At 37.0% G+C, this 26359-nt stretch overlaps 1 protein-coding gene across 30 annotated transcripts in view; it reads right to left on the reverse strand.

The window, feature by feature from the left end:
- Positions 1–218: 218 nt before the first annotated feature.
- Plcb4 (phospholipase C beta 4) overlaps positions 219–26359 on the reverse strand; it is a 384134-nt gene continuing 357993 nt past the window's right edge. For 24 of the 30 annotated variants that reach the window (XM_087188652.1, XM_087188650.1, XM_087188651.1 and 21 more), the window contains 8 exons: positions 20818–20933; positions 16739–16814; positions 12031–12206; positions 9702–9803; positions 7624–7681; positions 7105–7191; positions 3858–3894; positions 219–1766 (listed from right to left, as the gene is read on the reverse strand). In XM_087188652.1, coding sequence (XP_087044778.1) covers positions 1678–1766; positions 3858–3894; positions 7105–7191; positions 7624–7681; positions 9702–9803; positions 12031–12206; positions 16739–16814; positions 20818–20933 — 741 coding nt within the window. In that variant the 3' untranslated portion in view covers positions 219–1677. The remainder of the gene's footprint in view (positions 1767–3857; positions 3895–7104; positions 7192–7623; positions 7682–9701; positions 9804–12030; positions 12207–16738; positions 16815–20817; positions 20934–26359) is intronic. The other 6 variants (XM_087188653.1, XM_021255053.2, XM_021255051.2 and 3 more) reach the window with 1 other exon arrangement.

A 26359-nucleotide genomic window follows, 5' to 3' on the forward strand; every position in this document is an offset into this window, starting at 1 on the left:
TAGGGTATCTGAGAAATTTTACAAATAAATATGAGGAACAGAAAAACACGGCCATTACAATTGAAAGATAAATAGGATCCACGTATTTCGTGTCATTTGGGAGAAAATACAGTTGGGGCATGAAATAAGCACCTTTTGAAAATTATGAAGAGATCATTTATGTAAAAGGCAAAAAGCTTATGAGCAAACAACTTGGGAGCAAATTCTCTGACGAATGCTAAGTGTGTTTTCATTTTTTATTAGAGAAGTTGGAAGTTGAATTTCAATATTGACGGTATCATAATTTCTCTGTTTTGTTCAGAGGAACACACAGAATCAATTTGTACAAGCATATACAACAATTCAGTTGGCGTTTTGTGTCCTAAAATCAGTAATCTGATTAGTTCTAGGCTACCAGGCCTCCATGCACTGCTTCCAGCTCCTGGCTTTGGCGGCATGGCTCAATTCCCGGCGTTATACTTCTTCATGCACTGTCTGCAACAGGACAACAGCAGGCTTAAAGATCATGCAGATTAACACTGTAGCAAATTGTTTGGATATTTAATAGACATAAAAAGGTTATTTCCTGATATGAAATTCTGAAAATCTGCATAAATATTTTTTGTGTAAAATTAAATTAGTTATGTATTTTTTTAAACTAGAACTTGAAGTATCAAGAATGCCCACATAATTCATATACACATATATATAGAGACTTTTTCATTATGCTAAAAGTCTGGATAGTTCAAATTATATTCTGTGCCATACATTTATTTAACCAGTATGTATCTGCCATTAGGTTAACTATGTCTGAACAGATTAGTCTTAACTGGTGCGTGTGTATCATGCAAAACACAGTTCTAATATTCCTGTTTACTAATCTTTGTCATGTGGCAATATGTAGATGATTCTGCTCTATAACAATGTGAGTTAAGGAGTATAAATACTTTATACATGGTCACATTTACAAACATTTGCCAATAACCACAATCTTTATGGTGTAACAGTGAATTACAATATCTGGAATATGCAGAAGCAATTCCTATAAAGCAGTGTCAGATGTAAACTTTCTTAAATGACCCTAACAGAGTTCCCCTTTGAGCGCTGATGAGTTTTGGCACAGGTACACTTTTCTATTGTATTTTTTTATTGTTCTACTAATTTCCATAAGTTTTACAGGAAATTAGCTTGCTATGGCATGGTAAAGACATGGCACTTATTGATGAGGTAACTTAGATGTAGAAAAATTCTGCAAGATTATTTGTCTAGCAGACCACCACTTCTGTTAAGGAATCTTTAGACAGAATTTTGTTTTTTCTTCTAGTGCATGCACTTGCTATTAAATTGCTAATGCACTATTTTTGCTGCACCTCAAACATGTTCTAATGCATCACAAAGCAGAGTTGTTAACACCAAGCTCATTTACTTGTGATGGTTTCTTATAACAAACATGTTTAAGTTGTATCATCAATGGTTAAACTCTGCCTCACTGGTGTGGTTTTGCAGCTACTTTTGTTTGGGCAAGGAAATTTAATATTCAAATTGTTAAATCAAAGTACAAAAGTCATCCCCAGTCTCTGTGGTCTCAGGTAACGTCTTGTTTATGCATGAAGGAAACACAAGAGAAACAGCTTTTGTCCGTGGACTGTGTGTTCAGAAGCTAGGAGTGATCTTTTGATGTGTGGCGATTCTGCTGCTTCAGTTTGCGTTTTGGAGTTTTAAACTACTGTTGCTGGTCTGCGGTCCATCTCGGCTTCCAATTTCACCATCTGCTGCATCTCCTTCGCCTATAACATCAGAAACATGGCCTTACATGTTGAAATCCTCTCCTGAAGACACTTAACAACTCTGATCTCTCTGCTTCTAAATTTGATGCTGGCATTACATTCTTGTTACTCAAAGTGCGGTCCATGGATCACCAGCATCACATTGCCTGGGACCATCTCAGAAATGCAAAATCTTGGGGTTTGCCCAAGATCTACTGAATCTGGGTCTACATTTTAACAGATCCTCAGGAAATTTCTATGCACATTAAAGTTTGAGGATTGGTCCATGTAGTACCAGTAAAACCACTTGAAAAGACAATGAGCCAGATATTTAGACTATGTCATATCAAACTGTTTGATTTAGTTTCTGCAGCTTGACATGTTGCTTTGGACTATTGATAGATAATATTATAATTTTTAGAATAAGCATTGCTTTTGTACAATTTGTTTTCACAATAACCTAAACTTTAAATTCCCCAGGAATCTAAATGATGGAGAAAGTCAAGTAATAGCAGTTACATTGATTTGGCTGGGGTGTCCACTGACTAGAACCTGACAAGAATATATAGGGTTCCAGAAATCTTATTGCCCAAACTCTATGGCTGGGGGTTTTTACTTCTCTGGGGTCACTCATTTTTTATGGATTGCCATGAAGTAAGCCATGATGAATTCAGTCTCATGAATTAGGGCCATTTTAAGACAAAGGGCTGATTCAAGAAGTGGAAAAGGGTCAGATAGAGGTAAAAATCTTGGCAATGTAGGTAAACTCAAATGGGTCATTTCAACTTTTACTTTCCAACTGACAGCCTAGATGCTTTGGCCCAACCCATATACTTGTACCTTTTGGAGAGACAAGGAGCCACCCTTTTTGTCTATCTGTGACACATCACTTTGAAATAAAGGACATGTAAGAATGGGAACATGGGCATATAAAGAGATAAGTCAGAGGAAAACTCTGAAGTACTCTGATGTTACTATTAAAGTCTGCTTTGGTATTCCAGCTAAATGGAAGTTCAGAAGGAAAGGTTGGCCAAAGAATCACAGTAGAAATCTAAATCTCCCAAATGACATTCTATAACAAAATGAATTTAACCCACAGACCGAACAGTGATTTTTTTCTTTTTTTATATTGTGAGTTTCAATTTCACTTTGGCAAGGATGGCTATAACAACACCAAGGAATTATACCTATCTGCATAAATTTGGGATGAATTATCCCCTCTACCCAGATATTATTTATGCCTGATATATATTAACACTCTAGTAAAATGAATAAATGGAGAAAAATGTACAAACATGAAACTATGACACAAACAGTATTCATAAGAGATGACAGTGGAACATTAAATAATTTGATGTTCAGTTAATAGTAATAAAAGATTCCCTACACTTTTCTCCCTTTAGCATTTAAAGACAATATTAAACATAGTTTAGAAGGAAGAATCGTATGATATTAAAAGATTATTTCAAGAGCTAAGTTCTTGTAGGAGCAGGGTGACCATTCATTTCTATTTGCCTGGGACATTTTCAGCATATACCTGGCTATTACGAACAATGCTCCTTTTACCAAAATGTCTCAATTCAAACAATAAATTACATGGTCATCTTATGAGGGGTGAATAGAGTCATTGGTGGACCACACTTAGCAGAAAGCATGACAAAAAGGCATTGTATAACCTTCTGCACATATAGCATAACTCTCTGTCATTATAAACCAACAACAGACTCTCAGTAGGGTGCATTCAAAATGAATTGGATTCATGTTAGCATTTGTGAATGATCGGACTCTGTGAGCCAGGCTTGGAGGTCTATATAAAAAGTGCATATCAAGGTTCTTGATGTCTGGGTTATCTTTATACAATGGCCTGTTTCCCAGGTTTGCAATTGGAAATGCTGGCTGAAGCACTTTCAGAAAGAATTTTCTAAAGATTTTGGGCATTTCAGATTAAATGTTACATCAGAAATCCAAGCATGACATAGTGAAGCTTTTTAAGTCCAAACCCTTCAGATATTAGTTATGACCAGATGTGAATCGTACATGGAGATCACACAGAAAATACTAAGGTAGTTGAGAAGGAAAGCAATATTTTGCTTATCAGAGTTTCAGTCCTACCTTGCGTTTGGGACACTGCATGACAGGATTTCAAAAGCTGTTTGTACAAAAATAGTAATGTCAAAATTGAGTCATACATATAAAACAAAGAAAATAAATGAATATTGAAGTGAGTTTGAGAAATGAATGCAAAACCATATACAGAAAAGCAAAAGGCTAAGAATAAAACATGTACACACCTATTAGTGACACACTTTTCCCAGTTGATATCAACAGAAAAAAAAAAAGAACAAAACAAACAATCGATGCCTATTAGCCCAGACTGCGCCTCTCTTCTGTGGCAGGAAGTGGAGAACTGACCTTTCACCCAGCCTTTTTTCCCACTTTATTAAATGATAGGATTGATGACAAAAATCAATTTTAAGACTTGAGTGTGACAGTCATGGAGTCGTTAATGTTCGAAATGCACATGTCAAGATGGATGAGACATTGTGGCTAGGCGGTCGATGGGAAATCCTGAGCAGGGGAAAAAACCCCTAGCCTTTGGAGTTTTAAGTGAATAACTGGCTGACTAAGTAGGCAAGGCCAGAAAGTGGCTAAGGCAGGGGCATACAAGGTTAGGATCCTGAATCAGGACCATATAACTGGTTGGTTTGTTTCTCCCTTCAACACATGCCTTCAACATTGGTCTAGTGATTAAGTAGATTCATCTGTGCTTTACTTAGGGGTTGATGGGTGTCAGCTGCAAGAACATATAGTAAAAATGTCACAGGGAAGCAATAAAAAAACCACAAAGGGAAACATGAGAAGTGTTCATATTAATTTACCTTTGGACTAAAAACAGAAAAAAAAAAGTCTTGGGGCTAAACAATGGTTTGAGAAATTGTCCTACAAGTTTGGACTTGTCTGGAGACAGGGAACTGTTTTTGCTAATGACATGTTCATTTGGTGATGAAGGGAGCCTCACTACATAGTTTCAGACCTTGCCTTTTGTGAAGGAAGAAATGAGGTCCCTGCATCTTCTGCATTGTGCCCAGGACAGTGCTTTACCATACAGAATTGAGAGCTTCTTGATCTTTAAATTAAAGCGCGCACACACATGCGCACACACACACACACACACACACACACTAAAAAGACCTGGGATCGAGTCAGCTATAGGATAGGTCAATATTTATAATGCAAAGCTTAACACAAAAATTCAAGTCCCAATTCTATACTGCGGAGAGCATCGATAAGATATTTTGAATTCCTTTTCCTTGAATCTAATTAAATCTTCAAGTCTGCAGCTTTTTCATGTTCTGTGTTTTCCTAAGCTTCTATGATTCAAAGTATCAGCTGTGGGTGGGAGACATTATTTATGACATCTTAAAAGGCATTATATGAATTTTAGGAAAAAAAAGTTAGACTCTTCCCAGTATGCTCCAATCAATACAACTATCACTAATGCAGTATTTTAATGCAGGAACACTAATATGGTTGGATTATCTATATATTATTATAAAAGCTCAAAACAATTTCTTTATTATGTACTTAGGTTCTGAAACTAGCAACACTAGAAAACTGTATTCTCTACCTCTGATCTACACCACTATTGCAGTGATGAGTAATTTTTAGCACCTTTACCTTCTTTAGTCAAACTTGTTGCTAAGCGACACCATAATTTCTTAGTTTCTTAATTTAGATAGTTAAAACAACTGTACCTTACCTTTCATTGTGCCGTTCCTCTAAGGAGGATTTTAAAATAAGCCTTGTCAAAGGCACCTCTCCCTGAATTACTGAAGTAGGCTCTAAAACTTTAGAGATGGTGGCTTTAGACTTAATCAAGTCCCATGTGTCTCCAGGAACACTTTCTGGCAAGCACTTTAAGAGAAAAAACATGGCTTGTACCAGAGCATGGTGTATCTATAACTGGGTCAAATGAATTAGTCTTAAAGGACAATAAACACCTCTGTCCTCCTTGGGGATTAGTGCACAATTCACGACTAGACACACTTCATTGAAAAGGAAATGTGAAAAATAACTCAGAAGTATGCAGATGAATAAAACTTCTCTCCAAAGGATCTTTGAAAGTAGAAGTTGGATTTGTTACCCAGTTGCAATCCAAAAACTAAATGAATAAATCAGTAAATTATGGCTTGCTATCAATTTCTTTAAGGGACTTTTTGAATGGCATGCCTAGTCAAATACTCTTCAATGGGAGTCATTTACTCTAAAAAAAACCTTAAAAGATATTTTAAATTAAAATTAAATTAAAATTAAAATTTTATATTAAAAATATCTTAAATAGGATTGTCTGGTAGAAGCGAGGAAATAGAGAACAACAGTGTAGTGCATACACTTTAAGAGAACATCTTTGTAGTCTCTAAATTGAAGGAAATTATCTAGAAAGAATAACTTTCAAATGAACTATACTTCAAGTGTGAAATTTTCCCTGAGAAGAATGAATTTAAAAACCTTCACTGAATGTCAGTTTGTCTTATCAGCTAGAAGAGTTGCCGCCAGGTTGGATTGGCATGGTGGAAAGCTGCTGAGCTGTGGCCTACCTGTACTACAATCAAGGTAAAAATACAGTTATCTTGGCATTGATAACTAATGAAACAGTTGGAGTATACATAACACTTTATTTGTACTTTTTAATTTACTGTTTTGCTTCACTGGGAGAATAGTGTCCCATAAGACATGGTTCATCCCCAAAAGAATGGTGTCCACTCATGTTGGGTGGTTTGTAAAGTTATGAAGGCATCATTAGATCCCAAGTGTGAGCACTAGGAAGGTTTTATAACTTCATTTTTAGACAGAAGTTGAAAATAAATGGTTTCTCGTATTTGCTTTTAAATATAATTATCACTTGGGCCAGGGATTTAGCTCAGTGGTTCTGCTGCTTGCCTCTCAAGTGCAAGGACCCAAGTTCAATCCCCGGTACCAAATAAATAAATAATAAATAAATATAATATCACTTGCCTGTAGGTTACAAATTATAAAACTCTAGATGCAAATGGAGACATGATTTGTAATCCCCATTTTCTTGTCTATTTACTTTTAGCAATGTCACTCATGGAATCCTCTAATATATTAAACTTCTCTTTTTCCCACAGCCACTTTCCTCTTCCAAAAAAACTGCTTTCTGGGTTTTTTTTAGATGAAATGGAGAAAATACAGTAAAATCTATAGTAAGTTCCTCTTGACACTTTCCCATTACACTATGCAGACTCCTGGCTTTAGCAGAAGGGTCCCTGTGGCCACAGCATGTACACGCTGAAGCTGCTAGGTGCCCATAACTTTTTATGTATTTTAGGCACAATACCTGCTCATTCTGTTTCTCTAGGAATTCAAGGTGTTCAAGTTGGACTTTTTTCAACTGATCCATTTCTTTGGACTGCTTCACTGCGAGCTAAAAGAAAAGAATAAAAGAAATGAAAAAAAGAATTCTGAATTCTTATCAACTTTTGGGGTTGTAATCTTAAAACTTATGGATGAGGAACAGTTCATAAGTTTATAAGTGAGGGAAATAATTTTTGAAAAAAGAAAGAAAAATAGACTGAAACCTGGGAGAGCTTAAACTTACTACTCTTATTGAAAAGATCTTTCCTGCTAAAATCTTAGGAAATAATTGGTTTCATTTTCTATAAATATGGTGTCATATAATTACTTCAAAGATTTTGGCAAGCAATTACTTTACTTTTTAGGGAGCAGAGAAGTTGGAATGTTTAGTGCACAGAAAAATATGAAATTAAGCAAATTAGCTAGAGGTTGCTATCTAAGCATAGTCTATGGTTTATAGTTTTTTCAAAGAAAAGTACCAAGAAATTGAGAAAATACTTACTCTCTTTCTTTCTTCTAGAAACTTTTTGGTGTTACTGCTGTTTAACTCCCTGACTCGCCTAAAAACAAAGAAGATAAATGACAGTTGGCATGATATTGAATGGAATTAATATTATATCACTAAGAACCTGTTTTACTCTAGTTATCTGGATAGGATTACTCTTTTTCTTAATTTGTCCATATGTGATATGCGCAAGTGCTTCTCACACTTTCCTGTGCATAGGAATCACTTGGAGCTGCTATCCAAATAGACTGCTGGATCCACCCTTAAGATCCTTCTGAGTTTGACCCAGTGGCCCTGGAATTCTGCATTTCTACCAAGTGACCAAGTAATGCTGATGCACCAATATTGCTTTGTGTGTTTTCAAAATTTACCCAAATATTAATATATTGAGAATTTCTTTTTATAACTCATCATTTAGTTTCATAGTTGTATCTGTTTCAAACTATTCCATTATTTTATCTCCTGTAAAGATTTTTTCTATTGATGAACAGACTAAATTATTTTTCAGCTACCATTAATGAAAAGCAGGTTATTTCCAAACAATACCACAATGATCTGGTGCAAAGGGCCCTGTAGTACTCAGCACAGTAAATGTCTGTTGAATAAGTAAGTGAAATTAGTACATATCTTCTGGTGTATGTAGGCAAGACTCTAGACTTGCCAGTTGGTAGGATATGGACAGCTTCATCTTTACTCCAAAGTAGTTGTCCTAATTTGCACTTCAATCTGGCAGTGTCTGGCGTTACACTTCTCGCATGTCTGTGCCCAATCCTGGACCCACTAGACATTGACATTCTTGTCAATCCATTGGTCTTGTCAGTAGTGTTGTGCTGTTGTTTTAACTTGCAACTCTCTGATTACCAGTGAGTGGAGTGGGTCTCATGACTAAATGGATCTACAACTCACTGAACTTGGGTAACAGTAGTAAATCTGTTCAGGTTTTCTTCATTTTCAATTAGTTTAGGGTATTTTTCTTTTTAGGTAATTCTCCACTCTAAGTTTTCAAATTTATTTTTTAGTATTGTTTGTAATAGCCTTGTTCAAATAAATATTTATTGTCTCTGAGTAACTTCTCTTTTTTAATCCTAATACTGGTAATTTCTGCTTTCTCTTTTTCTTGTTGATCAGTCTTGCTGAAAACTTACTAAGTTTGTTAACTTTTTTCAGATAGCAAACTTTTGGTTTTGTGGATGTTCTCTATTGCTTTTTCTTCTATTTTAGCATTTTTTTTTTTACTTTTTCAAAAATTAAAGATAGAAAAGAATACTTACACAACTGCTTCAGAAAATGGCAAGGATGGAATAAGTGTGTTTGAGGAGAGAGGGGGTATTCTGAGGGGGAGGAATATGTCTTTAACTATAATAAAATTTTCTTAAACACTTACTGTAGTTTTTGATCATGCCCAGTATATGCTAGATTTTGGAACTGGACCACAGAGGGACCCCGACTGAAACCACAGCTTCACTCAGAGCCTGCCCTGCCTGCACCCGGCTTCCCCAGGCTTCTTCACTGAAGAGCTTCATTAAGTCACAAACATCTGGAATTCTGCCTTGGTTTCTCTTTCCAGAAAAACCCAACTGACACAAGGACAAACCAAGAAAACAGTATTTAAGAAGATCCTTGGTATCAAGGGCTTCTCGAGGCTAATCAAGGGGCAAAGGCTGTTCTCCTGCTGTAGAAAGGTACAGTACTATCCAGAATGTGCTTATACCTGAGCAGGGGCAATGCTTGCAGGATGACCCAATAGGACAAAAGACTATTTTAGAATTACATTGATTATTGTATGAAGTTATTATTTTTGTTTGTAAACAAGCATATATACATTGAATGCAAATTTATTTTGCCGGTGGTAGTAAACAATCAGAACTTTAAAGACTTTCAAATTTAGAGACTTCAGAGAACTTTAAAGCAATAATAATATATCTCCATAGCAGTTATAATAGCAGAATCTTTAGTCAAACTTCACAAGTGTTTTATATCTCAGGTATGACACGTGTCCACACATAAATCAATGTCACTGAGACCATGTCTTCAAATCAATGACAAATTCATGCAATGAGCATGCTAAACCTTACCTTTCCCGTTCTGCTTTATTCTTGATAGACTTATCTTGGCTGATAGCTTTGCTATTTTCCATAGAAATCTTAGCCTGGTGGGCTCGCATTTCCTTGCTTTCCCTATGTATTAGAAATAAACAAATGGGATATGGATGGAGTTAGTGTTTCATAGGTTTAGAGTTTCACTTGAAACTGATGAAAATATCCTGGAAGTGGGTGGCAGGGGTGGCTACATGACAATATGTATGTATCTAATGCCATACACTTAAAAATGATCACAGTGGTACATTTTATGTGATGTGTATTTAACTGATGAAAAACATCCAAAACACCAATTCTATGTGTAGCAGTCAGATTAGGTTCACCCCCACTCCCAAGCCATTATTGAGCTCATTGAATTATTTTGCATTTTGGAAAAGGAAGGAATGAACGTAGCTCATGTGGATATGGGTCCCTGAGTATCAGTGGGCCACCTAGTGGTGAAGTGGCAATGGTGTCATATGAAGAGACATTTTTTCTGTAAAACACAAGCATTTCAGGCTGTGCCCCACAGTATTTGTGACCAGATGGGCTGAAAAAGAAAGAGGGTGTTAACCTTCCTGCTGGTGACAGATCATGGGGATGAAAGGGACAACATGGCTTCAAGTAAGCAGAGGAAATTGCAAAAACTCACGTTTATAGGCAACGAAAGCCTCTGTGTGTGAGTTCAAGCTCATGCATGGCTTGCATATATTTAAATAATGTATGTGCACAATACATAGATACATCTTAGAATACTAAAATGAATGTGATTAGAAACAAGTGTTTCCTGGAACCTATAGCGATTTCTGGAAGCTCTCCCTGGAATCTAGCAGCAAGGAGCTCCCGGACCTACATACAGAGGTTTGCTTTGCGTCAAACAGATGGACAGTGCCAAAGTGAAGACTGCCTCAATCAGCAACCTTAGCGCACAGCAGCAGAAAGACGTATAGGAACTCTGGAAACTCTGGACCCCAAGAAATTGCTCCCAAATTTTTTTCTGTGAGTTTTAGTAAACTGATCACTTCTTCATTCATTTGTTCAGTTGTTTATTCACTCATCCATTCATTTTGTTCAACAAACATCTATTAATGACCAAATGTTGCTGACACATGTTAAGAAAGCCAGGATTTTAACCAAGAACAACAGCTGTGGTGGCAAGAGGGAAACAACCAGGTACTTGAGGAAAGACTGAAACACTGCTGTTGTTTTGAAAGATGTTCCTGGCATGGATTTGTTTTTTTACATAAATTTGTACCTAGTTTATGGTTTCTTCAAATGACTTCCTCAGTATTGCAAGTATTACTTTACTATATTTCTTTCAGACAATGCCTACCATCTGGAGCTTTTCTAATAAAATAATTATTAGAAAGATGCCTTGTGCTGAAGTGTCTTTGAATTGCTACAGATACCTAAAATCTGGTATTGCAGCTAACAGTCAAATGCAGAATAATGAGTAGGGTTATTTTCTTTTTGCATATTGGATCAACAACATCTCTAATGGAAAAAAGAAAAGAACTTCTATCTCTAGGCATTCTAAAAAAGTTTTTTGGCTTACTTGTACAATGCTTCTGTTTTCTATTCTTCAGTGTATATCAGTGCACCATAACTGTGGCACATGAGAGGTGCTGAGTAAGAAGCAAGCAAGCTGCAGCCACACTGTGATAAAGAACGTCATTGATGTAAACACTCTCTACTCAGGGGAGTCCAATTCCTACTCTGCAGTAATTCCAGAGCAATGTTTACTCTGCAGTAGTGGGGACTGGTCAAATAAACTGATACTTTGCTGCTGTTTCTCAATCAGGTTTGTCTTCCTAAAATTCATCAAAGTCCTAATAAACAAAAGAAAGGGGGAAGGAGATCCCCTCCACAGCTTGTCATTGGGCGATCAGAATCAGTCTAGAAGCTCTACGGGTTGATCTCTTCTTTCTCTGTATCTTCTCTTCCTAAGAGGCCCCAGATCACTTTCCAAAGTGCAGTTCTAGCACTACCTTTCTGCACAGCCTCCAGGACCACTTAGAAGAGACAGCGCTCCATTGGGTAGGATGTTCCTTGGTGTCTGTGACATTTCTTAGTATCACATGCTTCTTGTAATTTGATTTAACTTTTCATGTGAGTAGTATCTTGCCACCCCTTGTAAACCCTCGGATGGGGCAGAGGCTATTTCTTATAGTTCCCCTTGTTCATATCAACTGTGTGATATGATATAGATAAGAGCTGCATATTATGTCAGGTTGATTTCACTTACTACCTTGGTATGCATGTGTATATATGCACACACAGTCACACACATATGCATCCTTTGTGAAAACTAGGAGTTTACTCCTACCTGTCATGGGACAGTTTCAGCTGCTGGGTTTGCTGCTCATGAGCATTGATCAGTAGCTTCTTCAGCAACTCACACTGCTGGTTAAGGTGCAGGTCTCGGATTTCTTGCTCCTCAGCACTGTGGGTGTTGATCATTTCTGACCATTCCTTTGTGTGCTGTGCCACAATCTCTTTGACCTGTTTGGGGGAAAATGGATGAAGTCACCTGGAATCTTCTTGGGTTAGGTATGAAGTGAAACACAATATTATTCACATACTTCAGATCCCACCCTGAAATGCATTTGTTTGGCCAAGAGTGGATGCCTATAAGCTATAAAAAAATGTATAAATCAATGGGATCAGAAAATCATTAATTATTAAAATAAATCAATCACTTCAGCTCTAAATATTTAATCATGACCCATTATTTTACTGCCTTACGTGTTCAAACTCTGATTTGTTTGGATCATGGATCCTTTATCAATTCTTCCTTTATCAGAATTCTCTTTATCGCCTCATACTCTTCCACCTTCATTTCAGTCAGCCCAAAGGTCAAAAGAGAATTGTGCACTCTTTATTCCTGGACTCTGACTTACTGCATCATCCCTATAGACTCCGTGTAGAAAATCTTTGCCTTTCCATATCTATGTACTTTGCAATGTGGTTTTGCACATAGTACTCTTGTCAGCAATTAGAATCTATTTCTCCACCTCCTTGAATATGTCTGAACTTGTGGTTTCCTTTAGCCAACAAGACAATGGCAAATGAAATGTAAGCTGTAAAGTGCTTACCCCTTTGCTATGCTTGGTATCCTGTGACTGAGCCTGTGCTGGTGGCCTCATCATGTAAGGAAAGACAACCAGCAGCCAGTCACCCACCAGATATACAAGTGACTGTGGCACATGAGTGAGCCCAGAAAAACCAGAAGAACCGTCTCAAATGTTTTGAACTACTGAACTGTGACCTAATAAATAATAGTTGTTTTAAGGGACTAAACTTTAATACCATTATGCAATAAAAGCAAACTGACACTGTTGCCAAGGTTTGTTGTTTTCTGTTTAGGGAAAGCGTCTAACAATCATGGCATGTTGACTAAGTATTCCAGAGAAGAGGAGCATGGGGAACAGCTTTCAAGGACACATGGCTTGTTGCCTCTAAACAGTGCATGCTAGATGAGGCCACAGTGCACCAAGGATGACTCTATCTGAACAGCGTGGCTGGTTTGTGCACACAGTCAGGCCATTGTGTCCAATGTAACTGCTGTATATGGACAAATGAAAGCCAGCTTGTTTAACCAAATGCTCAGATTTACAGCTTTCTTTAATCATTTTCTTTTAAATCTACTATTATTGTAAGAACTCTTTGTGTTCTTCCTTAGGTTCTAGCATTTAGGTCCTCAAATGGCCACAATCTTAATTATGGCCTTCGAGGTTCTTATTTTCTCCCATCTTAGGGGAAATTCAACTAATTAGTCTCTCTTAGAATGTTGGCTTTCAGTTTTTCTTATCCCAAACTTCCCAAGAAAAGTTAAGATGGAGTAAGTATCAAACAGGGACTCAAACCCCAAGACAGATAGTTTTCTGTCTTATGCATATTTTTTACTTCTATAAGGATATATATTCAGTATTTTACACAGTATTTCCTCTGTTTCTCTTCATTTATTGTTTCACTTGATGTCTTGGAGTTGAACAGCATAAATATAGTCAGCATATTTTCATAAACAAAAGAGATTATCCATGAAGTGGCTCTTTTCAAAGCCGGTTAATCTGCAGGCAAACATGAACCCAGGTCCCCTGTCCTCCCAGACAAGCCCCAAGCTATCTTATTTCTGATTAACACCAGGTGCTCCTCCAAAAGACTACAAAGTTGTCTTCTGCAGGTCACTGCTATAAAAATGGGCATTTTCCAAAGCTAAATAAAGAAGATATAGGAATTCTAAACACCCCAATTACAATGAGGGAAATTGAAAATGTAATAAAAAATTTACCAACAAAGAAAAGCCCAGGTCCTGATGGCTTCAATGCTGAATTTTACAAGACATTTAAAGAAGAACTATTGCCACTACTCTTTAAATTCATCAAGGAAATTGAAAAGGAAGCAAGGCTTCCAAATTCATTTCTGGAAGCAAGTGTTACTTTGATTCCAAAACCAGGGAAAGACTCAACCAGAAAAGAGAACTACAGGCCAACCTCCCTCATGAACATACATGCAAAAATCCTCAACAAGATACTGGCAAACAAAAGACAGAGGGTCATCAAGAAGATCATACACCCTGACCAAGTCGGATTTATCCGAGGGATGCAAGGATGGCTCAACATCCATAAATCAATAAATGTAATACACTATGTTAACAGAGTCAAGGACAAAAAACTTATGGTCTTCTCAATAGATGCAGAAAAAGCATTCAACAAAATCCAACACCCATTCATGATAAAAAGTCTACAGAAAATTGGAATACAAGGTCTTTATCTCAATCTGATTATCTCAATCTATCTATGAAAAACCAACAGTCAACATCATACTAAATGGTCAAAAACTGAAAACTTTCAAGCTAAAATCAGGAACAAGACAGGGATCCCCACTATCACCACTCCTGTTCAATATAGTTCTGAAAACATTAGCCACAGCAATTAGAAAAGAGAAAGAAACAAAAGGAATAAAGATAGGAAAGGAAGAAGTTAAACTGTCATTATTGGCTGACAATATGATACTTTACACAGAAGACCCAAAAAACTCTGCCAAAAGACTCCTAGACTTAATTGACAGATTCAGTAGAGTAGCTGGACACAAAGTCAACACTCAAAAAACAATAGCCTTCTTATACACAAATAACAGACTCACTGAGAGGGAAATTAGGGAAATAATTCCTTTTACAATAGCATACAAAAAAATGAAATATCTAGGAATCAATCTAATAAAAGAAGCAAAAGATCTCTACACTGAATAAAGAGATTGACAAGGATATAAGAAAATAGAAAGACGTCCCTTGTTCCTGGGTAGGAAGAACCAATATAGTGAAAATGGCCATACTTCCAAAACTGTTATATAGATTTAATGCAATGCTGACTGAAATTGCAATAATATACTTCACAGAACTAGAGAAAACATCCAAAAATTTATGTGGAACAAGAAGAGGCCTAGAATAGCAAAAGCAATTCTAGGCAACAGAGACATGGCTGGGGGTATCACAATCCCCAACTTGAAACTGTACTACAAAGCTACTGCGATAAAAACAGCATGGTACTGGCAAAGAAACAGACCCGAGGATCAGTGGAATAGATCAGAAGATGAAGAAACAACTCCAGACACACTCAGCCACCTCATCTTTGACAAAGGAGCCAACCACCCTCATTGGAGGAAAGATAGCCTATTTAATAAACGGTGTTGGAAAAACTGGATTTCAACCTGCCAAAGATTAAAACTAGACCCATATCTATCACCATGCACTAAACTAAGATCAAAGTGGATTAAAGATCTAAATATTAAGACAGAAACTCTGAACTTGCTGGAATATAAGTTAGGTAGAATTCTTGAAGACACTGGCATTGGAAACGACTATGAACAAAACCTCAGTAGCATGAGAACTAGCGCAAAGAATCAACAACTGGGATATCAACTTATTACAAAGCTTCTGCACTGCATGAGATACCACCAACAGAGGTAAGAGACAACCTACAATGTGGGAAAAATTTTTTAGCAGCTGTACCTCAGAGGACTACTATCTAGAATATATAAAGAACTGAAAAAATCAGACCCCCCAAATTCAAAGACCCAACTCAAAAATGGGCATCTGAAATGAACAGACATTTCTCAGACAAAGAAGTAAAAGCAGAAAATAAATATACGAAAAAATGTTCAACATCACTGGTCATTGGAGAGATGTACATGAAAACAACACTGAGATTCCACCTCACCTCAGAAAGAATGGCTGCTATCAAGAAATCAACCAATAACAAATGCTGGTGGGGCTTTGTGGAAAGAGGAACCCTTCTCCATTTTTGGTGGGAGTGCAGACTGGTGCAACCACTGTGGAAATCAGTATGGAGATACCTCAAAGAACTAGGGGTAGAGGTTCCATTTGACCCAGCTATTCCCCTGCTGGGTATCTTCCCAAAAGAATTAAAGACTCATACCACAGAGACATATGTGGACTCATGTTTATAGAGGCACAGTTCGTAATAGCTAAAGCTTGGAAACAGCCCAAGTGCCCATCGACTGGAAACTGGATAAAGAAGATGTGGTTTTTTAATAAAATGGAGTACTACTCACCATAAAGAATGAGAAACTAGAGACATTTATTGCTAAATGGATGCATATTGAGGCCATACTCTTAACTGAAATAAATAGGACACATGTGTAAATACCAAATAGTTTCTCTAGTGTGAGAAACTGAAAGTGTAAATAAGGATTAAAATGACTAAAATGAATAATTGATAATTTGAAATAGGAAGAAAAAGTCCAAAGGGGTAGGGGAAGTGGGAGGGGAAGGGGAAGGGGAAAGGAAAGAAGGGAAAGGAAAAATTATGAGAAAAGAAAAAAATGGAAAGAAAGTCTATGTAAATAGGGAAGGGTGGGAGGGTGTGAAGGGCACATAGGAGATGGGGAAAAAATAAGAACCAAGATACATCATGTACAGGTATAAACACCCAATGATAAATGTAAATGTATTGTATACCTAAAATGTACCAATAAAGAATTTAAGCAAAAAAAAAAATGGGCATTTTTCTTACCTTAGATTTGTGATCTGATGTCAGTGTCTGAATTTTAATTTCTGTTTCTTTTTTCATTTCAAGACAATTGCTTCCCCTGAAAATAGAAAATTACAATGCATATCAGAAATTAGATATCTTCCAATTCCCTTGAACCTTTGTGACAAAGCTTTCTGACGAAAACAATATATTCATCAAATGTGGGATGCCTGGCTCATTGGGCAGCATGAGTTTTTCTAGTAATAGATTCATACTTTGCAAAATATTATCTGATCATGATTACTCAATTCAACCACTACACAAAGAGGAACTTCAGACCCAACAATTATTTCATTGTTACGGGTCTGTTGTCAGAGTTTCCATTTTGGTTCCTCTTTTTCTTCAAGCTATTTTTCATTTATTCAATAAAATATTATTGGGAATGAAAACTGGAAAATAGGTCTTCAGCTCTGAAGTGAGTTTCTAATTTTTTCATTTTGGTTGTAAAGCCAGACTTTTGTCTTTTAAACATGCCAATGAGGAAGAAAATAGCATTTCTTGGCATCATAGAGTAATTTCTCCTTCTGAATCTATTGTGAATAGGAAATATATGCTAGGTAATTGCCCAGAAAGCATCAGCACTCATTTCAGTGATTATGTTTTCCTTTCCATATCACTGCTTAAACAAGGACAGGTCCTCAGCGTCTGTCTTCAGCATGTACACTCCAAGTCAGAATGCTTCATTACAGTATTAATTTAGCATTCCCCTGAGAGAGGCATTACACTAGAAGTGCAAAGTCTCTCATCAAACTAAATCTTTTTGATGGCTGGAACTGAATATGTTACTTCACAGTAAATGAAATGATAGGTCTTATTCAATAGTCTTAACTATTGGCATAAACAAAGAATTTCTATATCATTAAAAATCAAGGTCAAAAACCGCCCTTTTGTATCACCTTATTATTTGATGTCTATGCAAAATCAATTTATGTAGTTTGAATTTTCCTAACTTTACCTTGTCCCTCTCCCCGGTTCATCCTCTCCCTGTCTTTTAAAGACACTGAGCAGCAGAAAACACATGAGAGACATAGTTATCCTCTCATTAGGCCACAGCTGTAGAGCACGTGCAGGAGGCTCCTTTTTGCCATCTCAATCATTCCTTTCATGTGAGTAGGACGGGTACAGAAACCTATTACAGGTGCTTCTTAACTTACAATGGTATCATGGCCGATGAACACATTATAAGTTGAAAATACTGCTAAGTCAAAAACGCATCAAATCCACCTAGCCTAATACATCCAGGCTTAGCAATGTAGTGCTCTGTAGAGGATCAGCTGTTTCCCCTCATGGTGCTCTGGCTGACTGGGAGCCACTGCCCAGCATTGCTAGAGAGTTTAACAAGCCCAGGAAAAGATACAAATTCAAAATTTGAAGTACAGTTTCTACAGAATCCATGTTACTTCTGCACCACTCTAAAGTCAGAAAGTCCTAAATGGAAATACTTTACATCAAAGGTGGTCTGTGCTTCTTTTAGAAATAGATCCCACTTAAGAAATTTTGAAAGATTTAGTTCAGTACATTTTAGCCACTTCGCTGTAGTAGATAGAGTCTGATCCATTTTAATACTGTGTTCAGTCACAGTGGGAAACTCTTCAGCTGTGGCTCTCGGGAGGAACTTATCTGATGTCTGATTTGGAAGTTAACTTTTATTGTGTTGTTGAGATGTCTACTGTGTCAAGTATATGGAAAATGCTCAGTACAAAAAGCTCTGAAGTGGTGCTGAATTGGCAGTAAATGTCCGGGGAGAAATGTGATGATGAACTTTTCCAATAACACCTACACTACTGTGAAATAGGACTTTACTTGTTGAGAGGCCACCAAGGCTGCTCAATAGGCTGCCTAGCGGGCAAATTGACCAGGAACAACTTATAATAAATGTTATGCTGACACCACTTTACCTTTGAATATAAAAAATAATAATGAGTAAATATATATTTCATCCATTCTTTGGTTTCTAGAGGCAGTATCATTGACTTACTGATGTTGAAAATGAGTATCTTTTTTTCAACGAAAACACTATATGTTGCTTGAGTCTGAAATCTCCTAAACAAAGATTCTGATTTAAAAATATGGAAAGAAAATTTCAATACAGCCATGCACAAGAATAAGTAAACTAATTTTTGAAAAGATGACTTTTGAATAAAAATGAATTTATTCTTGGGAAGTACTATAAAATTGTCAAACTTTTGTTCCTTAAAGATGTTAGGGTCTCTACTTACTTTTCAACATTTTGGTCTAAAATTTCACTGAAAATAAGAAAGTAACTTAAAATCAATCTAAGTTGCTGAGGTGCTCAGAAGTCTAGAGGAGTCATAGCTCCCTCAAACTTATATTTAACCCCAATATGGTCATGTGACCCTTGAGATGAGTTGGTCAGCTTTGCCTGACTCAAAATGCATATCAAAAACTTTTCAAAGTAACAGGCCATGAATTTGCTTCTGAGATATACAGTGAAATCACTGGGAAAACAAAAGGTAGACTCTGCATAGTAATGTTGTTCCACAGTTAGTACCTGATTTGTGTTTCTCTAGAAAATATAACTGTAATAAGAATAAAAGCATCCTTAAAATTTTGAAGCCTGATATCAGGGCAGGTGCACGTAATTACCTACCCTTTACTCCTCAAGTAAACTACACTATTTTCATGTCATAAGGTTCGGTCTTTGGGACCAGAAATTGTAACAAACTTAATCAGTCCTGTTATCTTGAGTGAATGTCAAAAATAAAAAGTAGGTAGAAAAAAAATCATTGTTTTCTACTTTTTTCTCTGTGAGAGGCTAGAAGATACCAGCATGGATTCAAGAAAGGAGATTAAAAGTCAGAGAAAATTCACTGAAGAAGACAAAGAAATTTCTCAGATAAATAAAATGTATGCATGGTCTCACAGCATCTTCCCCAAGGTACTAATCATAATGGGAAAGCAGCTAACATTATAATCCAAAAATGGTCAGAGATCACCTTAGCCAAATGTTCCAGACCAGCATCGCCCTTGGTGAGACATAGTACCTTCTCCCGGCATCATGGGCTGAGAAGGAAGTATCATGGCCTCCAGGATGAGCTTGTCACACACACACAACCTCCCTTTACTCGTGAGAAACTACCAGATAAACCGAATGGAGAGACATTCAACAAAATAAATGAGCAGTATTCTTTCAAAGTGAAAAAGTCATGAAAGTCAGGGAGAGGCTGAAGAAGAATGAGAAGAAAATGAATGCATGGTGCAGTTCTAGAGTAGATCCCAGAGGAGAGAGGGGACAGTAGGGGGAAAATGGTGAAAGCTGAAAAACCACTGCCATACAATGAAAAAATATTGTTCTGATGTCAATTTCCCAGTCTGATCATTCTACTGTGGTTTGGGGGTTGTTAGCATTTAGCAAAGCTGAGTTAAAGACATGTGAGAACTCTCTCTACTGGAGCAGTTTCCCCTTTTCCATAGGGCCTATGTGCTCAGCCCCCTAGCAGTGGCCTGAAACCACGGGTAGTAAGATCCTACCTGTTTGTTTTCCCACACATACATACCTATGATAAAGTTTAATTTATACACAAGGCACAATAAGATATTAGCTACAACAATAGTAAAATGGAACAATAATAATATACTGTAATCAAAATTATTCAAAGTTGATGAATGGTTTATTTCTACAACTTTCCATTTAATTTTTTTGTACTGTAGTTGATCATAGTTAACTCAAACCACTGAAAGTGAAGCCTCAGGTAAGGTGGGGCCAACTATATTTTTGCAGTTTTTCTGTAAGTTTAAAATTATTCAAAATTTAAAAGTTACATCCAATTGTCAGGGGTGGAAAAGTATTTTTTCCAACTATTTGTGGCTAAGATTTTTTTCAGGACCTCTGCTGAGAACCTTCCCTAGAACATAGCTAAGGTGACTGATGCTGGCCCTGTTCTGATGCCAGCAAGTCTCTTATTCTCAAGGGGTAATTTGAAATGATAAAAATAGAGGCAACACTAAGTTCTTCTGGGGCCCAAACAGGCAGTTGAACTGTGAGATAAGACAAGATATAAAAAGCAGGAAAGTTGTCAGAAGGAAATAAACAATATTACCCCTTCTTTTTCATAGCCTTCTCTAGGATTTTCTCATGAGTCGACTTCTCCTTGTCGTACTGTGCCACGATTTTGTCAACTTGTGTGCAATGTAACTTCTGCATGGTACTGTGCTCCTGTAAGAGAAAGGCCTGCAGTTACACCGTGGGCTTCTGGTGAAGTTGAGAAGCTTCACACTGTTGGGATGGTATCATTTTTCATAAGCTTCACCAGAGCCTTGGTTTGGAAGGTCAAGCAGTAATCAAGTGTAAGAATTATGCAGACCTCCCCATCCAACATGACAGTTTCCTGTTCAAGAGCATTTCAACGAGGGAGCCCCCAGCCTCAGTCTAAAGAACACGCCAACCTCCAAAAGCAGTCCTGCTCATGGATGGGCAGTGCAAATCACTTCACGTCCCTTCTACACATGTCTCCAGGTAATTTCTTTTGTATTGATTTCTTTTTTTTTTTGTCTCACACACATGGCCTGTGTCCCTTCCACAAACTGGTCCTCTAACCTCCAAGTTTAGCCACTATATTTCTTCTTTTGCTAAATACAACTGTCCATTATGTGAGACATGGTTTCTAAACACCTGGCACATTTTGGGGTGTCTTGAATGCCATCAGTACACAATGAGCATGCCACTGTGGGTGTCACTATCAGCTGAATCTGAATCTACATCACTATACATATTCACTGAATTTTTTATCTAGATATGGTCATGAGAGTGATTAGAGTTCAGGAGCTCTGACTTTCAGTTTTCCAGATTTTAAAAGGTTTTATGATCTGCTTCACTTAACTGATGAAATTAAGGCTGCGAGGCTTGGGAAACAGTGAATATTTCACCATAAATATTATATCCTCCTGGACAATAAGAAAGACATTTCGTTACAGCAAGTGCTACTAAAAAATAAGATTTCTCTGGGTTCTCAGTCTACCAAAGATGAAATGAGTATAATCATGAACACCTACCTCTAAATGGTACTTAATGTTATAGCCTAGTCTCTCTCTCAAGAAATTTAGAGAATGGGCCGGTAATAACTGGGGTAGGTAATAACTAACTGGGGTAGGTGATAACTGGGGTAGGTCGATGCTGCTCAGTTTTGATAACTACTCTCACAGTCATATTTCTTTTTGTTAAATTTTTGAAAAATTGAGTGACTTAATTTAAAAATGAAATTTTAATTTCCAAAGTAGAATTCCCTTTAAGCAAACCTAATTCATACTTGTCCTTGAAAGATTTCATGACAGATAAAAGTGGAAGGGATTTTTAATTATAGCAAGGTTTCCTTCCTTTTTCGGCTTCACTAGTGAGCTCACAAGACTTGTTGGCCAACTTGATCTCGTGTAACCTCTTCAGAATGCACTGATATACTAGGCCTCCACATTCCTGTCTCTGAAACAGGAACACTGTGCTGGGTGGGACGATCCCCAGAATAGGAGCTGACAATGGGGATAAAGATGTAGTGATCTTGCTATGGATTTAGGACCAAGGAGTTATGTGTAACTGGGAATGTTTAATTTGTAGTTGGAATACACATAGCCATATTTTCAATGGGTGCACCTTTGTGTGATATGCACAGTCAGAACTTCTGTAGTGCGGTACTGGGTGTAGGACCTAAGTTCCTCAGTCTGCAGTCATCAGCGAGTCTGTTCACTTTTATAATTGGCATAATGATACCTATATGAGGTGACTGAAACATATGGTTAAATGTCTAAATTTAAAAAAAAAACTTACTACAGTAAAAGACACATTGCCAAGAATGATGAGATAAGTGCTGGAAGAAAGATGGAGTATTCTGAGTGCTTTGAAGGGGACTAAGGGCAATGTGTCTTTTACTATAATAAATTTTAAAATTTAAATATTCCCTGTATTTTCTGATCACACCTCATTGGTCAACTGATTACAGCAATTTCTATCAAATAAAAACATTACAGTGTGTCCTCATGCATTTATTCACTGGATCTGGCCCTGTGTGACTTCTGGCTCTTCCCCAAAGTCAAAATAACCTTGAAAGGCAAACATTTTGAATTAATTCAGGACATCAAGACAACTATGATAGTCCAGCTAAAGAGACTCATGAAAAGGAACTTCCAGAACTGCTTCAGAAAGTGGCAAGAATAACGGGATGTGTTCGAAGGGAAGGGAATATTTTGCAGGTGAGCAAAGGAAGTGTGTCTTTTACTGAATAATTTTAAAAATTAAAACTGTCTCATATCCCTTTTTGCAAATATGATAACATACAAATTGACTCATACTATCCAATAGCCATGATGATATACGAGCAGTGACTGGAGATATGGGATGTCAATCAGACTAATTAAAACAGAAACCTTTCCTTTAAGCTTAATCTGCTGCCCCAGGAACAGAGTAGCACACTGATATATCCTAGAATATATTTATACCTATTAAAATGTCCTACCCCTAATCTTTCTAAGATTTAGAAGTTATCATGCTTGGTTAGCACATGTGTTAATTTTCCTAGGTAAATACATATAGGACTTTCTATGAGACTCAATTAAAATACATTGGAGGTCCCATCTTCCTATGTCTCTTGCAAATATTATTCAAATTAGGGTGGAGAACACTGTTTAAATATTCTAGTGTGGCAGAGGAAAAATGGAGGATGTGAGGCTGGAGGTGAATCTTCTGAAGAAACTTAGTTAAATGTGAGGGCAGAGGCTGTTTGTACCATAAAGTTGTTCATGATGGATTTAACTCTGTGGATTAATGTTCCACAAAGGCAGGGCAAGTTGTCTTTTTTTACCTGTATCCAACAGTACCTGGCACAAGGGCAGGTACAAAGTAGATGCTCAATGAATATGCAAATAAACTGTAGACAAAAAATTATGGGAGGGTAGCAAGAAGACTTGGATTCTGGTCTCAGCTCCATTAATAATTAGCAAAATGGTCTTATGTAACACATACAAATCTTTCCAGGCCTTGATGTCTGTATTAGAAAAGTAACTGAGATACCTTGGCCTGACCTAATTCATGGGTTGCAGGAGCAGCAAAGTTATCAAATATATGTGGAAATAATTTGAAAAAATTCAAAGCCCATTGAATTAAAATTACAGTTAGTACAACTAAGAAGGCAGGTCCTGAAAAAGTGTCTCTGCTTCTCTTTGTGCTCAAAACTCTACTGCTGTGTGGAAGTTGGTGATCACTGAAATATTTCAGGGCTACTTGTTCAAAAACACTAATTCTTTTGGAAAGGAACAGAAAGGAACCCTAGTGTAATTGCCTTTTGACTGGTGAAGATTCAGCTTCTTGTTCTAGAAGATGAAGGAACTAAGAAATGGCTTAATGAAATAGTGAGACACCATCAATGTAACATGAAATTTATCATTTTGGTCAAAAGTAGCAAAATTAAATGTATTGACTTAAAATCAATCTTAATTGGGACATTTTTGGAGAAAATTAGTGTACTGCTTTGAGCAGAATTCATATATGTTTCTCATCCAAGTTAAGAAAAGTAAACACAGGTTCTTTGGGGAAAACTGTTGCTGTGATTCATCCATGAGACGAAGTGACTCTGGGTGTAAATTATCACACCACAGACGGGGCTGAAAAGTCAGAGTAAAGCATGTTTGCTTGGCATGCAATCTGGAGATTACAGAGAGGCTCACTCTGTGGGTGGCTGCTAAGTCTTTGCCCATTTCAACTTCCTGACAGAGTTATAGGGACTATTCTCGAGGTTTTAGTGTGAACCATAATTGATGAATTTAGCAGCAGTCTCAGTATTAGCAACTACGCTGCTTGTATAGCAAAGAGTAAAACTTCCACCAGTAGCTTCACCAAAATATAGATCTTAGTAGATTTATCAGGCATTTTATTTTACTCATTTGATGCTGATACTGCACACTGGTGGCTCAAAGTTTGCATTCCACCTGCAGATGTAGTTTTAGGGCAATTTTTTAGACCTACATGGTATTTCAAGAAGAAATTGAATTAGAAATAAGCTTTCTGTTGGGTTATACATTCATTTCCTTTTTTCTTTTGTTTTCTTTATTAGTACATGTTTGTAATTCATGTAATTTACAGTCATCTTGGGGGAATGATTACATATACATATTACAGCTTGTTTTTTTTAAACCCCCACCCCTCCTCTGGTTCCCCTATCATCTTTTTGTACTTGTTGATACTATTTGTTTTGGCACAAGTTATGGCTTATAATGTTACACTGATTTGGGTATTAGGTTCCTTGTACTTGGCATATCTTTATTCCTCTCATTTCCCCTTCTCCTCCCCAGTATCCCTCTCTTTGTTCCCTTGGACCTGAGGTTAAAGACAATGACTATATATTCATTTCTTAAACCACTGGGATTCAGTTCATGGATACTCTACTTCCTGTTAGGTCTGAGAAGAATAGAATTACTTATGTAGGTTGATATGCATAAGAGATAAGATCTCCATAAAGTCACTGATATAGGCTAAGTATAGGTTCCTTTTTCTTAGTTAATGAGTGCCAAGGTGGGACACAAACAGTATTGGAAGGGGAGAGGATGGGCTACCTTCTTTCCTCAGGAGGTAATTGTATAACCAAGCTTTGGGGGTAACAAACCTTAACCTCATCTTAGGTAGCTTCAGAATTGTTACAAAAGAGTTGTAGATTATCTTTCACAGAAAGGTTGGGAGATTTGACTCTAATACTGCTTGACAACAGGGTAAAGTCTTTCTTTAAGCAAATCTGATCTATATCTTGCAGGCAATTAATAGAGTTCCAATACGGGGCCAGAGAAGGTAGACAGTGGTGAATAGCGTTCCTAAGGAAATATTTCTAAAAACAAATTTTACATAGGAGAGAAACTTTAATGTATTTTCATGGATCTTATCTTGGAGGTTGTAACTAAGTCTCAACTGGGCACAAGAAGATGCATTTTTACAAAAGTGTTGGCTCTTGGCCCCAAAATCACATGCTGATAAAGCAGTCTAGAAAGAAGCCAAGATACTTGCACCCTGACAGTTTCATGATTTCTTTAAAAAAATCTGTTACTGAGACCATCAAGATAATATATGCAAAGAAAAACTAGTGTGAGAAAACTCATAGTATATTGGTTTGGAGCCCACATTCTTGAGTCAGACTGGATTTAAAAACAAAGTGATTAGGTCAAGCTGTGTTTCTTTTCAAGCATACACGATCTCGTCTGTCCAGTGGGTGACTGACTGTCTGCAAAAATGGTCTCCATTATTTCCCTCTTTATATTTACCCTACTTTGCAATGTGGGTGGAAAAATCAGTGTTAAGTTAAACACAGTCAAATGGGGATCAGGTGGCAAGTGTGGCCAGCAGCAACCGATTCAGTACATCCTTCCACTGCCCTTCACGAGTGTTTCCTTTTTCTGTGTTAAAAACAAGCATGTTAGCAGAGTTGGTCTCAATATATATAAACAAGTAAATATTCATATGTACTCATCACCTTAGACATTAGCTTAGATGGGACAGTGGGAAATATTAAGAAAATATTATAGACTAAAATTTGTAGACTGTCTATAGACAGAAAGATCTATTTATTAGAAAATAATTATTTCCAAAGCCCTTGAACAATTAAAATAGACCAA

The sequence above is a fragment of the Heterocephalus glaber genome, unplaced genomic scaffold (genome assembly GCF_053883595.1).
Source record: "Heterocephalus glaber isolate CG9 unplaced genomic scaffold, H.glaber_assembly_v1.0 deba00001532, whole genome shotgun sequence".
Taxonomy (NCBI): domain Eukaryota; kingdom Metazoa; phylum Chordata; class Mammalia; order Rodentia; family Bathyergidae; genus Heterocephalus; species Heterocephalus glaber.